Raw genomic sequence first — 19,145 nt, forward strand, 5'->3', positions numbered from 1 at the left:
GTGTTATACAAATTTTAGAAATAAGAACTGTAACTATTTCTTAAAAGCTATCTTAAGGAAGATCTGCTTCAATTGGCAAGGGTAGTTTCAACTGAAGTATATTTAGAATACTTTTAGGAAAATTGTTGATGCTATCATCCACCAATGATTATCACGTAATTATGTTGAGAGTCTCATTTACTACTTAAAATTGTATTTTTTCCAGTTTTAGTTTGTGTTTCCTTTTAGTGATGGGTGTGTGTGTGTGTGTGTGTGTGAGAATGCAGACGAGCCACTTGATTAAAAGTGAAGTGCCATTTGACAGTTTCTTGGACTTTGGGAGTAGATTTTTAAAAATATCATGTGATTGATTAAATATTGATAATTGGATCGTATGTTTAAATAAAAGCTTTTGGTCATATTGTATTAGAGCCTGAACAACAAAAAAAGTGTTGGGAAACGTCCTTTAAGTGAGCTAAGCCAACCAGATATCAGTAAGGCAGTGGGATTTCTAGAGGAAGAGTATTCCATGCAGAGAGGAAGATAAATGCAAAGGCTCTAAGGCAGAAGGCTATTGTGTGCGTTTGAGGAATCACCATTAGGCCAGTGTGACTGGAGCAGCGTGAGAAAGTGGGAAAGGAGTAAGATACAAAGTTGGAAAGGCAGTGAGGATAGAAGATGCAGGACTTATTGACCTTCCTGAGGCTCCTGTCATTTACTCTGAATGTGAAGGAAGCCACTGAAATATTTGGAGCAGAGGAATGATGTGTTTGAAATTGTACATTTTTTGTTGTTGTTTCATTTTGTTTTGTTTTGAGACAGAGTCTTGCTGCATTGCCCAGGCTGGAGTGCAGTGGCATGATCTCAGATCACTGCAACCTCCGCCTCCCAGGTTCCAGCAATTCTCCTGCCTCAGCCTCCCGAGAAGTGGGATTACAGGCACCCAGCACCATGCCCAGCTAATTTTTGTATTTTTAGTAGAGATGGGGTTTCACCATGTTGGCCAAGTTGGTCACGAACTCCTGACCTCAGGTGATCCACCCATGCTGGGAATACAGGCGTGAGCCACGGCACCTGGCCGGACTTTTATGTTTTGATATAAGTATGGAAAACAGATTGGAGAGGGCCAAATTGGAAGCAGGGAGACCATAGAAGAAGCCTAGAAGAGCCTATTGCAGTCAGTTAGACAGTAGATGATAGAGCCCAGAGTTACCATGATTGAAGTGCTTGGGGATGCTCTGATCTTGGATATGTTTTCATGTACAGCCAATAGAAATTGCTGATGGGTTGAATGTAAGGTGTGAGATTAAGAGAGGGATTGAGGATAGAAAGGTTTCTGGCCTGAGCACTTGGAATCATGGAAGTACCATTTATTGCAATGGGAAGCCTATGGAAAGAACAGATTTGGGAACTAGAGAAGGAGATTAGGAATTTGGTTTCATATGTGGTAAGCTTGAGATGTTTATTATAGCTAAGTGGAGATGTTGAACAAGCACTAGGATATTCAAGTTTGGAATTGAGAGGTCCCAATTGGAAATGTAAATTTGGAAATCAGCCCTTTGAAGATGATAATTAAAACCATGAAACTGAATGAGATTCCAAAGATGTAAATATAAAGAAGAGAAACTATGAGATGTATGAGGCAGACAGTGATTCAGATTTTCCAAGTTACTGGTTTACTAAATTCTACAGATATATTGGGTACCAACTTCTCAGATACATAGAGATGCTTTCTGGTGTTTCTTTTGGCTTGAAATCCCCACATTAGAGAGCTTCCTAATTTTTTTTAAATCACATTTATGCCAAAAGATAGAAATAGATAAACAGAAGCAATTGTGTCTACTGCCTGGGTTTATACAATTGACCTATTTCAGGAGAAAAAAATGAGTAGAGTTTAGAATGTTGAGCTTACTTTGTGTATGCATTTCTGTGGTTTTACTAAGAAAGACTTAAGTAACCAGCTTACTTAATATATATATATATATATATTATTTTTTTCAGAGTATACTGTCCTCGTAACTGTATGCAAGCAAATCCACATTATGCTCGTGTAATTGGAACTCGAATTTATTCTGATGTAAGTATCCTAATTTATACAGCTTTCAACATTCATGTATATATATAAATGTATAGACACATTTAAATGTATATATGTATATTTATATACAGAGCAAAGAAACAGACTTTGTTAATAGGCATTCTCAGAAGAGTTAAACATCCATATCACTGAAAAATTAATATCCATATGTAAGATATGACAAAATTTTTCTTCACATTCTCCCCATATGTTTTATATAAGACACATAATGAAATAGTCTATAGTCATTGTTGGGAAGGAAAATGTGTTTCGTTTTTCTTTTGATTCTTTAGTATTTGAAGTCTAAACTGGATAATTAAGAATTCGTCAAAAGTCTAAATAATATCTTCACTGCCAAACAGCCATTTAAAATGTAGCATAGAGTCATAGAGATGCTACATTAAAATATATGCAAAAGAGAACTAATTGAGAGGATGTTTTAAGAGATGACTTTAGTGGAGTTGGACAAGGAATATGAGCTGTGATGGCCCAGGCTGGAGTGCAGTGGCATAGTCATATCTCAGTTTAACCTCAAACTTGGGCTCAAGTGATCCTCCTGCCTCAGCCTCCCAAGTAGCTAGAACAACAAATACATGACACCATGCCTGGCTCTTTTTCTGTTGTTGTAGAGATGGGGTCTCACTGTGTTGCCCAGACTGGTGTGGCCTCAAGCAGTCCTCCTGCCTTGGCCTTCCAAGATGCCAGGCCTGTTAAGTGCTTGTTGAGCCAGGAGTGTCCATTGGTAAAGAGAATCACGGAACATGTTCTAGTGGGATAAATGACATTTACAAAGTAATGGAGTTAAGAGTAAATGAGCTGCACATCAGTCTAGCAGATAGCTTTGTCTCTGATCTGCTGAAAATCGGAACGAAAAGGGGCTTCAACCAAGTTAGTCTGAGAGAGAGAGGAATCCAGCTCATATCAGTGTGCGGACAAAGTCTGAAAGCGCATGCTGATGAGTTTACGTTTTATGAGGCAAATGCTTAGAAACCATTACAGATTTCTAAGCCAGAGAGTTACAAATGCAAATTTAGGAAATGTCTTATGCACATACTCAATAGAATATTAATGGAATCTAATGATGTAAAGAGGACTGAATATGTATATTACCACCTGTTTCTCTTGGTGAGCTTACTTAGGTCTAGATTTTTTTCAGTTCAGCTTCAATTCTGAGTCTCCCTCAAGCTCCAGATTTGAACTAGTCTTATGTGCCACTGAAATGTCGTGCTGGTATCTTGAACGTGCTAGTCTTCACATTTGTGCTTATATTCTTGCCTCTGTTGAAATGCAATATTTTTGAAAATTTTGTGTTAAAATTGTGGTCATTCTTCAAAACCTAAATTATTGCCACTTTCTCTGTGAGGGTGTGTTGCTGGACCTTCCAACCCAAGTATGAAGTTGCCCCTATTTCAACCCCTATCACTTCATTTTCTCCTTTTGGCACTTAGCCTGTTGTATTTGATATTATGATTATTACCCTATCTCTTTTATTAGTTTGTAAGTTTCTCAAGGGCAGCAGCTGGGTTATTCATTCATTGTTTTTTGATCACGAATTTGATGTCTGCCAAGCCGTGAACAAGACAGGCATGTCCTGCCTAAACAGAGCTTAGAGCACATAGTTACGTCAGATATTAACCAAGTACCTTGCACATAAATATTTGTTGAAACAAGTAGATTAACAAATATATAGGAATGTGCATATCTGAACTCAACAGAGATTTCCAAAGAAATCATACTTTTCAGATTTTCTCTTTAAGCAGGAGAACTTTTAATTTTAGTCACGTCTAGTGAAAATCTTTCAAAATATCCTGTATACTTCTATACCTTTAAAGCCATCTATTTGCTAGAGTTAAGGTTTTGTTAGAACTCATATCTTGAGATCATTTTATCTTTCTACCCTCAGTGAAATGGGTGTGTAATGTGTGTATTATATAGGTCGTTTGAAGAATAAGTTGGAAATACAAAGATTACTGTCAAATGGCAAGTACGAAATCAGAGATCCAATCATTAATTGCCAGTCTTCCCTGGCCTGACAAAATACATTATCTCTCCAAATAAAGTATGAAAATGTGAGAACCAATCAGCCAGAATCCCTCCCTCCTTCCTGCCTTCTCTCCCTCCTTCCTTTCTCTTTCTTTCCTTCCATTTATAGTTAGACCTTGTACATTCTGTTTATTTGAACTTTTATTTATAGTTTATTATATATTTCTGCATTCATTAAAAATTCTATTTTTACAGATAAATAATTTCATCATATATTAGTGTTTATGAAGTCTGAGTATGAAAAGAAAATGTCTTCTGACCTTTGAACTCAAATAGGGATGCCTGCTGAATGCACAATTGCAGGCAATACAATAGCCTCAAAACGTATTAAGTACTTGGACTCAGTAAACGTTATATCTAAGCACTTTTGTTGCCTTGGGAAAAATGCCGATTGATACTCTTTTAACAGAACAAATACTGAAATGTGCACAGAATTATTTTTAATTCCATCTGTTAGGAACCATATTGGATGCAAATGTAATTCAGTGGGACTTTAAATGTTGAAGAAAATGCCTTTGAATAAGGATGGAAGTTTTAGATACATGGTATTTTGCGATACAGCAAAAGCATGGAAAGGATTAAACAGCTTGGCATTCAGACTCTGATCTAATAAATACTGACTGATGCTCTAGAGTTCACAGCACAGTAATAAAGCAAGGTCATATAAGATATACATGCTTATGTGAACTTAAAAAAGCATATTAAATCACTCACATGTGCATAGAGATAAAAGAACACACCAATGGAATCAGAAAAGACCCATGGGCATTTGACATGGATTATTTTATACTGAAACAGTTAAAATATTTTTTTTGGTCGGATTTCCTTGGATTGTACTTAGTTGTTGACAAAGTTTGGTAAAACATTTGGACTAAAGCAAATGTTAAAATTGAAGATTTTAATGGGCCAAAAGAAATGATCTGACTTTTAGAATTCAGTAGTTTTAAAAATTTGAAAGTATTGGAACTGAAACAATAATTTTATTCTCCATAGAAATCCCATTCAATTCAGCTTATACAACTAGTACAATGTAATCATAGGACTTTCCTAGTATTTCATGTCAGACCATTCAAACTAAATTGACAGGCATTACAAATCTAGGTAGAAGCTATGATGATTCTTCATTTTTTTTCCTTTTTAGGGTTATTAGGCAAAGCTTCTCTGTGTAGATTATGTTATTTACTAAGAAAAAAACTACCCCATTTCTTGTATTTTGGAACAGGGGCCATAGTCATATGTAGAACTATGGTGGAGTTTGTATTAGGCAAAAGTGAACATACCTGAGGGATGAATAATCTAACCTGTGAGCATTTAGTCAGAGTGAGCCCAGTATAGAACAAAGGCTAAAACTGAAGAATGAAAAACAGGTGCTAGAAGAGATAAAAGAAGCTAATTTGCATTTTATTGCTTTGATACTCTAAAGCCTACTGTTTGGAAAGAACAGGTGTTTGCTAGATTAGATTGGGGAGGGGTCTTACCATTGCATCACCCTTAAGGTTGGCCTTCAGGCTTGCTCTGAATTGGCTTTGACTTTGTGACATTTCAAACACTCCTTTATGCATAAAACCTCATCCTGTAGCTGCTCACTGGCTATCCATGACATCAGGATGTCAGTGACTTCCGTCTATTAATAATGGAAGAATAGGCTGGACAAGTTCAACAGGAATTTCCAATAATGGCAGTTGGTTTGTTTCCTTGCCTTTGCAGCTGTCCAGTATCTGCAGAGCAGCAGTACATGCTGGAGTGGTTCGAAATCACGGTGGTTATGTTGATGTAATGCCTGTGGACAAAAGAAAGACCTACATTGCTTCTTTTCAGAATGGAATCTTCTCAGAAAGGTACAAACAAAACATATGTATGTATAATTTTAAATACCATCTATCACTCTATTCATGATTACTGCACAGTTGACCCACTTTAATATTTTTAGTTTTTTTCAAAGTTAAGTGGCAGAGTCAGTGTGTTCCTTTGCACACTTGTGTACCAGTCAGCCTTCCAGGGATGGGAGAAGCTGTAGTACCAGAGGTGCCTGTCTCCTGCAGGCTTATAAAAATCAACATGAAAATCGGATTACAAGTCAGAACTACTCTTTTGTTAATTGATCTTATAATTAGGAACTTTCTTTCATCCTCTTTTGGATTTTCTAGATTAGTTTTTATATTTAATTCTTTCTAGGTGAGCAAGGCACAGAATATTCCTCTAATCCAGTTATCTGACAAAGTATTTGACAAAAACAATGTCTGATTTTCCCTAGAACCAAACTCTCTAATTGACTTGAAATTGGATGCCTAGTGTGATATAAATGAACTCTTTCAGGTCATTTTTCATATTATTTAACCCACTCACTAGTGTCATATATTTTGGTGATGTGAGAAAATTCTTGTAACTCGCTTTATCAGGTATCCCTAAATATTAAAATGAATGAAGCAATGGTGATTTTTTAAATCATTGTTACTTATAAAAGTAATATTAAAAGTCCTATTTATTTGTATATAGAAAAATCCCTAACTTTTAGGTATTTTCTGGGTTCTTCAAAATTGCCAATGGAGAGCACACATATGTACACCAAAGGATGTGTCATAGGGGGTATCTAGATTACCTTCCACATAACCATCTGGGTGTCATCCTCTCAAAAATACAAATCTGCATTATTTGTTTTCATATTAGACTGTATCAAGAGGTGAGTGTTGAGAAAGTGACATCTCTACAACCTGCTCATGTCCTCTTTAAGCAGAATAATATATAAAATGAATCTTTTGAGTTACAAAATTGGATATGCAACTTTATCAGCTAAACTGAGTGATATAGTTTTATTCATGCCTCATAATTCTTAGATTTATTTTAAAACTATAAAATGATAGATGATATCCTAATAAAACGGTATAATAATTATTGAATACCTACTATGAATATTCTAGATGTTAGATGCTCCTGAGCACTCTAAGTATGTTAGCTCAGCTTCAACAGCCTTGAAATGTCAGGCCTATACCCAGAGATATAGATAGATATAGATATAGATACAGATATAGATATAGATATAGATATAGATATAGATACAGATAATGTGTGTGTGCGCGTGTGTGTGGATGTAGATGTGTGTGTGTCTGTATATATGTATGAGTGTGTGTATATACGTGTGTATATGTGTGAGGGTGCATATGTATATGTATATATGTGTGTTTCTGTGTATGTGTGAATGTGTATATATACACATACATTTTATATATACATATATACACATATACATATATATATATATATGTTAACTGAAACTCCGAGGGATTAAATGATTTGCCCAAATTCATATAAGTTGTAAACTTCAAAGCTCAGATTCAGTCCGTAGGCTCAGAGATATGTGTTATTCCAGTATTTAACTGTGTACAAATGTTTGGATTGGCCATCTACTTGCATGAAAAACCTGGCATGCATGCATGCACATGTGTGTATATGTTGTGTGTGCACCCTTGTGATACCCTTATTTTTGCTCACTCAAAAATTCTCTCCCTTTTTTCTTGTACGAATAACTATGTAAAAGATATTTTACTCTCTCTTTCTTAGCATTTATTTTATTGATCTCCAAAAGTCTTTTGTAATTATTAAGGAAATAAAACTTTAGGTAAAACTTCAAAAGCTTACAGTTGATTTGAATAAATAATGATTAATGGTACTACCAATCTGTTTTAACTTTTAGATTTTTAAACAAAACATACCTTGATTTATGTTGCTAAATAAATATAAACAATTTAATAAAGAGTAAAATTTATGAGTCTGCATTACTTTTAACTTCTATTTAAAAGTACTTTCAAAATGAGATTGAATGCTCTGTGTGTGTGTGTCTGTGTGTGTCTGTATCTGTGTGTATGTGTGTGTGTCTGTATGTGTATGTGTATGTGTGTGTCTGTGTGTGTGTGTCTGTGTGTGTGTATGTGTGTGTGTATTTTCATTTCAGTGAAGATATTCTTAGGTCCTTTCAGATTTGACCATTAAATATACTTATTAATATTTTTCTTGAAATTATAGATGTTAAGAGTATTAATCGGTATGATAGCAATGTAATTTAAGTTTTGTCAGACTTGGACAATGATAATAAGCTAGTATTCTAGAGTATTGCCTAAGTATCAGCTGTATTTTTAGCTTGTAACCATGAATATCAATTGTAAATCTGAGTCTCAGTATTCCCATTAAAATTGAATAACAGCTGCTAAACTCTGTTATTAGAATGAAAGGAGGTAATATAGGAAAACATAATGTAGAATCTATGAAGTTCTGTAGCGACTACTATTATTACCATTACACATCTTAAATGTCTTTAGTACTTGCAGCCCAGCATGGAACCAAGAGTTCAGCTCTTTCGTTCAAGCTTTCCAATAACTATAAATTATAGTAGGCTAAGAAAGTTGACCATCTGGATCCGTAGGGCTGCTTTCTTGACTGTCGTAAGAAAGCATGATTTATAAGAAGGATTATGTATAGAGATATCAATATACTTTGTGTATTTTTTTTTTTTTTTTTTGCAGTTTACAGAATCCTCCAGGAGGAAAGGCATTCAGAGTATTTGCTGTTGTGTGAAATGGAATACTTGGAAGAGGATCGTAAAGACTATTCCAAATGCAGTATTTCTGAATTTTGTATAAAACTGTAACATTACTGTACAGAGTACATCAACTATTTTCAGCCCAAAAAAGTGCCAAATACATATAAATCTTGATAAACAAAGTCTATAAAATAAAACATGGGACATTAGCTTTGGGAAAAGTAATGAAAATATAATGGTTTTAGAAATCCTGTGTTAAATATTGCTATATTTTCTTAGCAGTTATTTCTACAGTTAATTACATAGTCATGATTGTTCTACATTTCATATATTATATGGTGCTTTGTATATGCCACTAATACAATGAATCTAAACATTGAATGTGAATGGCCCTCAGAAAATCACCTAGTACATTTAAAAAAATCGACTATAAAACTGAAAGAAACCTTATCACATTTTCCCCAGTTCAATGCTATGCCATTATCAACTCCAAATAATCTCAAATAATTTTCCACTTAATAGCTAAAGTTTTTTTTTCTTCTGTTAATTTAGGCATATAGAATATTAAGTTATGATATTGCACTTCTTATTTTATATAAAATAATCCTTTAATATCCAAATGAATCTGTTAAAATGTTTGATTCCTTGGGAGTGGCCTTAAAAATAAATGTAATAAAGTCAGAGTAGTGGTATGAAAACATTCCTAGTGTTCAGGTAGTAAATGTAGGGTTAAGCATGGGCAGCCAGAGCTTTCTATGTACTGTTAAAATTGAGATCACATATTTTCTTTTGTATCCTGGCAAATACTCCTGCAGGCCAGGAAGTATAATAGCAAAAAGTTGAACAAAGATGAACTAATGTATTACATCACCATTGCCACTGATTTTTTTTTTAAATGGTAAATGACCTTGTGTATAAATATTGCCATATCATGGTGCCTATAATGGTGATATATTTGTTTCTATGAAAAATGTATTGTGCTTTGAAACTAAAATCTGTAAAATGTTAGTTTTGGTAATTTTTTTTTCTGCTGGTGGATTTACTATTTCCCATAAACATATTAAAATTAATAATGTTTCAAAGTTTTATTTTCAGTTCCTTTTGCATGCTTATTTTGATTTAGAAATCACTTTAAGATAAATGAACAAAATTATTGTTAAGTCTTCTAAATTTGGTTTATTGACGTTAGTATCGATAACGTACTTCATACCAGATGTCTACAAAATCGACCTAATTATTTCAGTATTTGCATGTGAAAGAGAAACACATATTTAGAAACATAGCAAGGGAGATTTTGAATAAAGAGAGATGAATGTATAAAGTAGGAAAAAATCTGAAAGATACAAAGTGATTATAAAAGAATTGACAGGACAATAAATACTTCAAATACTTTTAGAAGGTAAATGATTAGGAGCTTAGGAGGAATAAAAGAGATAAATATCATGCAGTGATCAAGGAAAGCAAGAGAGTGGATAATACAAAAGTAAAAGAAGAAGGACTCACATAAATAGCTTCTGGAGTGCAAATTATAAAGACATCAACATTTTTGATCATTTAATAAGTATTGGCTTATAGCTAAGTGGTTCCAAATACTGGTAATTAAAACAATGATGTATACATTAAAGACTGCAAAACTTAAAAGCAGATTTTTATGGGAACATTTTTTTGAAAGGATACATTACCACCTTCTTCAATAGCATGACTTTACATAGACTCTTTTTCTGGTCCTTACTGCTCCTCCCAGAACAGGGAAGCCCCATCAGTTCTGTCAGTATAAGATTTTCTTCTATTTGCTCTTAGTTTAGATCTCCATCATCAATTCCCCTTAGTATTGTAATGTCTTCAGCTGGAGCCTCTTCTTTGTGTCTTTCTCCATTCCTTTTTAATGCATTTGTATTTCCCAGCCCCAGAACCCTCGAAATTAACTCTTCCGTGAGTTTCCATTGCTTAAGAAAAACCGAACACCCTTGTAAAAACATTTGAGAACTTCCATAGTCTTGTTCATATTGTTTATCTATCTTTGACACAAGGCGTGGCCTCGGGTAAGTTATTTAGCTTCAATTTACCTTACCTGTAAAATGGAACAAATAATATCTCCTTGAGATTGCTCTACGAATTAATTGACACATTATGTGTAATGTACTTAAAGGAATAATAAACACATGTGGTCACTGGATGCCATTTTTTATTATTATAATCATAATTTTTGTTGTTTAGTTTGAGGAAACTATTCATCTGTCATATACTATTGATCCTTTGGCACTTAAGTAAATATGAAATCCTCCAGGAATTGTCCTGTGATTCTCCTTGTAAGAATTAAATGCTAATATGATATCCTTTTAATTTGGCCATTTTAATTATTTAATTTGTGTTTGATTATATTCTTTAAAAGATAAGCTCTTTGTGAATGGTAATACTCATCTCTCTACCCAAAAGCACAATTATCTCAATGATTTTTACGTCCGTGGACTCTACAAATAGTATATCAGTATTGTTGAGTGAGCATTCCAACAATTCCTAATTTTATTTTTGATGAAAATGATTTTTTTCATTATAATGTGATGTCAACACAAACATAAAGTACTATAGCTAGTGAAAATAATTTATTGATAGACATGTGGATTTAAAACAGATCAATGCTTATAGAATAGTATTAATATTACTTTAGCATTTAAAGTTTACCAGACCATGTGTTACTTTAACGCTCTTCACGTATTAAAAGTTATTATGTATTTCAAGCATAGTATTTTGAAAATAAATTACTAATATTAGATAATTTGCATATTACAGGGTCCACTTTTCAATACTGTACTCTAAAATCTTGACTGTTCTCCAGCCATTCTAAAATGTTTTTAAAGAAATGTAAACTCTTCTAAATAGCATGGTGAGCCAAGCAAAGAAACAAAGCTATCGTTTTTGCAGACATACCAAATTTCAGATTTGGACTTTAAGCTAATTCGTTGCACAAAGAATTACATTGTTAGAGTTGATTTAAAAAACTTATCTGAGGTGATACTTCTACCCTGGCACCATAATATTCAGGAGCTGAAGAAATAGTTTAGTGAAATAATCTGATCCTCTTTTATTAATTTGTTGTAATTAAGTCAAAATTATATCAGTTTGAGATTTTAAAAAGGCAGGCAAACTCGTTAGAACACTGCTCTTAACAATTAGATATTCTCTACTTCCTCTTATCCCCTAATCCTTATGTCACTTTGCACAGAATTACCAGATTGTGAAACAATGCTGGTAAGCAAACATCCTTGCACTGGACCGTTAAGTTATGAAAACTAATTTTCCAATGATTACTAACAATAGTGAATTGGCAATTATGTTTACCACCATACTGATGAAGATGAAAAGCAAAGGGCCTACACATGACTGTATCTGATAAGCTCAGTTTTAAAAAGAAACATGTACAGAAGATGAAGTAGAAATCAGAGATACATAATTAAAAGGCACGAACAGATTACAGATATCATTAGAGGCTGGGTGTGGTGGCTCAGGCTTGTGGTCCAGCACTTTGTGGGGCCGAGGTGAGTAGATCACTTAAGCCTAGGAGTTTGAGACCAGTCTGTGCATGATGAAACCCCATCTCTACAAAAATCAGCGAGGCATGGTGTTGCCTACTTCTAGTCCCAGCTACTTGGGTGGCTGAGGTTGGAGGACCAACTGAGCTCAGGAAGTTGAGGCTACAGTGAGCTGTGATTGCACCACTGCACTCCAGCCAGGGCAACAGAGCAAGACCTAGTCTCAAAAAAAAAAATTAGAAATGCTTTTAAAAAGTCTAACCTGATTGAGTCCTTATGCTAAGACAGGTAAGAATTTTTTACAAAATTATATGAGAGCAGCATGATTAGGGACAATATCAGGAAAAATAACCCCTTCTGAAGCTTTCTGCTTTCATTCATCCAAAAACTGAGTTCCTACAATCTGCTATAGGTTTGTGCTGATCACTGTAGATATGTTTATAAACACAAATGCCCTCAGGAAATTAGATTCTAGTGAGGTAAACATTATTAATTAGATAATCACATAAGTAAATACAGGAAACAATGGAGATTATAGAGCTTTGTTACTACAAAGAAAGTCTGTATAGTACCAAGGCAGTATTGAAAAGTGGGACTTGACCTTGGGGGAAGAGTAAAGATGACTCTCCTGAGGAACTGACAAAGTTCAAAAGAACTTAAGGATGAGTAGAAGTAACTTGGAAGGGGAATAATTTCTTACATAAATAAACACTATGCAAAATACTTTATGACAGGAATACTCTATAAACAACAGCAACAAAAAGTCAAAGTCATGCTGTATTGAGTCTGGACACGTAAACAGGGGAGCAGAGAGAGTTTGAAAGAATCTCTTTAGGGTTAAAAGGCACTGTTGGAGCTCTAACAGTGATATAACATGAATAACGCTATGATGTGACACATACCAGTATACTCAAAAGGCACTCAGGAATTCAGATTTTGAGCACAGGAGCAAAGTATGAGATACATTCTGTATTAATAACAAACTTGGAGTTTTATAGCTCTTTACAATAAAGTTCTTTAATATTCCTGGGATCTGGAGTTTGATTCTTACATGATTAATATGTCTGAAAGCAATGAATTGAAGATGATTGAGAGCAGGAAGAGAGGATGACGTGTATTGAGAACCAACAATATTTTAGAAACACCGCTATGCATTTAATGTATTTGCTTCTCACAACAAACTTGTGAGACAATATTATTTTCCCATTCTTATGTCTTAGAATGTAGATTCTAAAAGGTTAATCTACACTGTCTAGGGTCTTGAGTTTGGGAAATGTGATTCATGTTTCCGTCTCTCTAAATCCAAAGCCCATCTCTTGCTACTGCTGGACAGTAGCAGTACTGTTCCCATGGGGACAGGGAATAATTTCACTAGCTCTCCTTACATCAGGTTTAGAAATATTCTTATACAGAATTCTGTAATTTTTGAATATGCCATACATTTGTTAGATGTAGAAAGATCTGTAGAAGAAGAGTAGAGATTTAGCTTTCTTTAAAAGTAGACTACAACACATTTTTAAAAGAACATTGATTCAGGGAACACCAGGAAAGGATGAGGTTTGTGTTCTGTAGATTTGGAATTAATAAACTACTTTTTCAAGAAAATACACTGAATTACTTCCCTTTCACCAATTCATAAAAAGGGAAATAAAGACAAATAAAAATATTGTGCTCATAAAAGCATGGATATCCTGAAAGTAGATGGCAGTTGAAATCATATTGACAATTCAGAACACATGGAGCCTTAGCTCAGAGCCCATCCAAGAGAAGGGTGCAGTTGAGGAGAAGTCTTCTCTTTAGGCACAACCATAAAGCAAAGTGCTTGAAGAATCTGCCTTCTGATTTTCATTCAGGTGGACTCCTGGATTTCACTCTACCCTTCAACCCCACCCTGCCCACATACCCTCAAATGAGTCCAACTAATTAACATGCCATGATACACATAAACAACTTTAAATAAGACCTCTCTTATCCAGGTGACAGGTTAACAATGAGAGATACCTACTTTAATCAATCCAGTTCTTCAAACAGATATAAAAACAGACAAAATGAACTGTCAGACAAAAGCACAGAAAAGCAAGCATCACATCAACTGACACCAGAAGAAGCAGATGTTTCAGAGAAAAGTACCTCTTAAAATCTTACCATCAATATCCTCAGGGAATACAATACACCCATAAAACAAGAACAGACTAGTGTAGAAAAGAAACCATCAAAGAATAAGAAAACCATATTTTGGAAGACATTAAAGTAGTTAAAACTTAGCCATTGGACTTCAGGAAGCAAGAATGATGACATGCTTGGTGGTTGTGCTTAGAATGTAGGAATTTGGGGAGAAGCAATGAAGTGAAAAACATAACAGAAAATTTCTTGTTAAAGACAAAAATGCAAAATGCATATAGATATCCATATACATAACATTAGATATCGTTAATAATCATGTAAAATTAGGCATAAACTGTGATATAACAATGCAATTCTAGGGGAAAACGTTGTGTTTCCAAGTCACTTTGCTTCTTTCTAGTTGGCTAATGCCATTCAAGTTTCATTAAACTTTGCTTAAGCATATTTTGCTCATATGTAATATGGGAATTATAATTACTTCCTCACAGGGTTGATAACAGAATTAAATTAAATGATAGAACATGGCTGAAATTAGCTAGCACTTGCTGAACACTAACTAAATGATAATTCCATATGTATATTACATTTTCTCAGAGGTTGTGTGGATTTTATTTCAGATTTTCATGAACCATGTTCAATCGTTTTAAATCAAATGTATTGAGGAATAATTTAAATACAAAAGATGTATGCTTTTAATTATTCATTCTGATGACTTGTATTAGTTTCCTGGGGCTGCTTCAATGACGTTCCACAGACTAAGTGGCTTAAACAATAGAAATGTATTGTTTCACTGTTCTGGAGGCTAGAAATTCAAGATGAATGTGTTGACAGGGCCAAGCTCTCTCTGAAGGTACTAGGGAAGGTTCTGTTCCATGCCTCTCTCCTACCATCAGTTGATTTGCTGACAATTTTATGCATTCCTTGGCTTGTGGCATTAATGTAATTTTCACCCAGCACTCTCCGTGTGTGTGGGTCTGTGTCCAAATGTCTCTTTTTTTATAAGGATACTGGTCATGTAGGATTAGGGACCCATCCTACTCCGGCAGGACCTCATATTAGCTAATTACATCAGCAATGACCCTATTTCCCTATGAGGTCACCTTCTGAGGTACTGGGACACTTAAACATATGAATTTAGTGGGGACACAATTCAAACCATAGCATGAGTATGGGCAAATGTATACATTTGTATATGCCACCACTATAATTAAGATATAAAACATGTTCATAGCCCCCCCATATTATCTGGTTCTTCCTGGTCAATTCCCCAAATGACCTCAGATTCAGGCAACAACTGTTGCACATTCACTATTAGATTTCTCTTTTCTAGAGTTTTATATTAATATATAGTATTACTGTCTTCTGCCTTGCCTCTCTTGCTCAGCATAATGTTTTTGAGATTTGTTCATACTGTTACATTTAGTAGTAATTTTCTTCTTTTTATGATTGAGTAGTATTTTATTATATGAATATCCATCAATTGTCTTATCTTTCACCTATTAACAGACACTAAAATTGCTCCATCCCTTCATTAATACAAGTAAATTGGCCTTTAATAGTCAAAGATTTAAAAGACTGTTTCTTTACTATCCCTTTAGCTGAGCAAGACTGAATGGTTTGCATTTACAATTCCTGCAGTAAACAATGTGCAGTCTGCTAAGCATTTTCACTGGAAAGTGTTGCCACAAGGCATGTTAAACAGTCCAACAATTTGCCAGACTTATGTAGGGCAAGCAATTGAACCTACTCGTAAAAAATTTTCACAGTGTTACGTCATTCATTATATGGATTATATACTTTGTGCTGCCCCCACTCGAGAAATATTACTCCAATGTTATGATCATCTGCAAAATTTGATTTTTCGCACTGGTTTAATTATAGCTCCTGACAAAATTCAGACTACTACTCCTTACTCCTACTTGGGAACCTTAGTAAATGACACTACCATTGTGCCACAGAAAGTAGCCATATGTAGGGATCAAGTGAAAACATTGAATGACTTTCAAAAATTACTAGAGGACGTTAATTGGACATGACCTGCTCTAGGCATTCCTACCTATGCCATGAGTAATCTATTTTCTATCCTTAGAGGAGATCCTAGTCTCACTAGCCCTCTTCAATTAACAAAGGAGGCTAAGGTAGAGCTACAGCTAATTGAGAAGCAAGTCCATAAAGCTCAAATAAGTAGAATAAATCCAAAAAAGGCTTTAGATTTTCTAATTTTTCCAACTCAGTATTCACCTACTGGTATTATTGTTCAAGAGAAAGATCTTGTAGAGCAGCTTTTTTCTTCTGCATACTAATTCACGGACTTTGACTCCTTATTTGGATCCAATCTCTACTGTGATAGGTAATGGGAGAACTCGGATTGTTAAATTACATGGGTATGATCCTGGAAAAATCATTGTCCTTATCACGAAGGCATAAATATAGCAAGCTTTTATAAATAGTCTTACTTGGCAAACCCATTTAGCTGACTTTGTGGGTATTCTCAATAATCATTTTCTTAAAATGGAACTGTTTCAATTTTGAAATTAACTAATTGGATTCTCCCTAAAATCTCTAAATTTAAACCAGTTAAAGATGCTGAGAATATTTTTACAAATGAGTCTAGTGATGGTAAAGCTTCTTATTCTGGCTTGAAAGGTAAAGTTTTTCAGATACCCTCTATTTCAGCTCAGAAAGTGGAGCTTGTAACTGTAGTTGAGGTATTGACTGCTTTTAATATGCCTGTTAATGTGATTTCTGATTCTTCATATGTGGTTCCTTCCACACAGTTAGTTAAAAATGCTCAGTTATGATTTCACACAGATGAACAACTGATGACTTTATTTACCCAATTGCAAACAGCAGTAAGGAGTAGAATGTACCCTTTTTACATCACTCACATTAGGGCTCATACACCTCTTCAGAATCTTTAACTGAAGGGAATCAAATGGCTGATCGCCTAGTTGCTACTGCAATATCTAATGCTAGATGCTTTCACAATTTAACCCATGTTAATGCCTCTGGTCTCAAATGCAGATACAGCATTACCTGGAAAGAAGCTAAAGCTGTTATCCAGTGATGACCAACTTGCCAAATGGTACATTCCTCATCTTTTACAGGAGGAGTTAATCCTCGAGGATTGGAACCTAATTCTCTTTGGCAAATAGATGCCACGTATGTTTCCTCATTTGGGAGACCAGCTTATGTACATGTATGTGTGGACACCTTTTCTCACTTTTTCTGGGCTACATGCCAATCAGGAGAGTCTTCTGCCTGTGTTAAATGTCACCTTTTGCAGTGTTTTGTGGTGATGGGCATTCCAGCTTCTATTAAAACTGACAATGCCCCAGGCTATAGTAGCCAAACTCTAGCCACATTTTTCTCTGTATGGAATATTAAACACATTACTGACATCCCATATAATTCTCAAAGACAAGCCATTGTAGAATGAATGAATCTCTCTCTAAAATGACAATTGCAAAAGCAGAAAGGGGGAAACAGGGACTACAGAACACCCCATATGCAATTGAATCTAGCATTATCCACTTTAAATTTTTTGAGCCTGCCTAAAGGTCAGATGCTATCAGCAGCTGAACAGCATCTACAGAAACCAGCTGCAAAGACAGAAGCAGAACAACTGGTTTGCTGTAGAGATCCAATAACAAATAGTTGGGAAATAGGTAAAATAATAACTTGGGGTGAAGTTATGCTTGTGTTTCTCCAGGCCAGAATCATCAGCCGATTTGGATACCATCAAGACACCTGAAACCTTGTCATGAGCCCGATGCTGAGGAAGAGATTCCAGGAGGATCCCAAGGACCCCCGGTTGCAGCCATGTCGAGACTGATGCTGAGGAGAACCCCAACTGTCAAGGGCAACACCCATCGACCATAGCCACCTACCTGGGGACAGATTAAGAAGCTGTCACAGATGGAAGAAGAAAACCTGAGGAAAGCAGGACAATGAGTCATAATGAGTAATTTAGTGATACCTATGATAGCAGTGATCACCATTGTCATGAGTATTCTTTCAACAAGGGCTGACACAGAGAACAATTATATTTGTTGGGCATATTTATCAATCTTGGCTGGCAATAATTCCTGGGTGTAATCACTGTATGACACAGTTACACATGCTTTCTGATCTCAGTATTTACCATCATAAATCTGCTCCCTTAATTGAGGCATACCTTCCTGAAAAATCTATTTGGAAACAGAATTGGACCTGGCCAGAAATAATGAATGTATTTATTTGGGAAGATTACACTGCAGAACAGGCAGAGGTGCTGTGGAACAATTCCTATGGAATCATTATTGTTTAGCTTGAATTGCAACTCTCAATCGGCATGCCATGGCCACACTATGTTCAGCTGGTCTAAACAAAATGGTCAGATGGTAGAAATAGTAAGAAATATGGCAAGAGTTCTTATTATCTGGAAACATGGCGTATAGTGACACCTCAACCTCAAATCATATGGCCTGCTCTAGGAACTAAACATAAGAATTTGTGGAAACTATTAATGGCTCTTAAGAAGATCAAAATTTGGGAAAGAATACATAAGCATCTAGAAGGACACTCTACAAACTTGTCTTTGGATGTTGAAAAATTAAGAGAACAAATATTTAAAGCATCCCAGACACACCTGACCTTAATGCCAGGAACTGGAGTGCTTGAAGGAGCTTCAGATGGATTAGCAGCTAGTAACCCATTAACATAGATAAAAACACTTGGAGGCTCTGTGATTTCAATGATGATTGTGTTATTAATCCATGTTGTTTGTCTCTGTAGAGTCTGCAGATGCAGATCCCAACTCCTGTGAGAAGTAGCTCACTGTGATAAACCTGCCTTTGCTTTTATTGCCCTGCAAAAA

General features: G+C 35.1%; 1 protein-coding gene across 3 annotated transcripts in view; it reads left to right on the forward strand.

Annotated features, from left to right (window-relative positions):
* Nucleotides 1-10,976, forward strand: part of CRISPLD1 (cysteine rich secretory protein LCCL domain containing 1) — a 46,236-nt gene extending 35,260 nt beyond the window's left edge. For all 3 annotated transcript variants that reach the window (XM_023184059.3, XM_023184061.1, XM_023184060.1), the window contains 3 exons: nt 1,981-2,056; nt 5,807-5,937; nt 8,617-10,976. In XM_023184059.3, the coding sequence (XP_023039827.3) occupies nt 1,981-2,056; nt 5,807-5,937; nt 8,617-8,668 (259 nt within the window). In that variant the 3' untranslated portion in view covers nt 8,669-10,976. The remainder of the gene's footprint in view (nt 1-1,980; nt 2,057-5,806; nt 5,938-8,616) is intronic.
* Nucleotides 10,977-19,145: the final 8,169 nt, after the last annotated feature.

The sequence above is a fragment of the Piliocolobus tephrosceles genome, chromosome 7 (assembly GCF_002776525.5).
Source record: "Piliocolobus tephrosceles isolate RC106 chromosome 7, ASM277652v3, whole genome shotgun sequence".
Lineage (NCBI taxonomy): Eukaryota > Metazoa > Chordata > Mammalia > Primates > Cercopithecidae > Piliocolobus > Piliocolobus tephrosceles.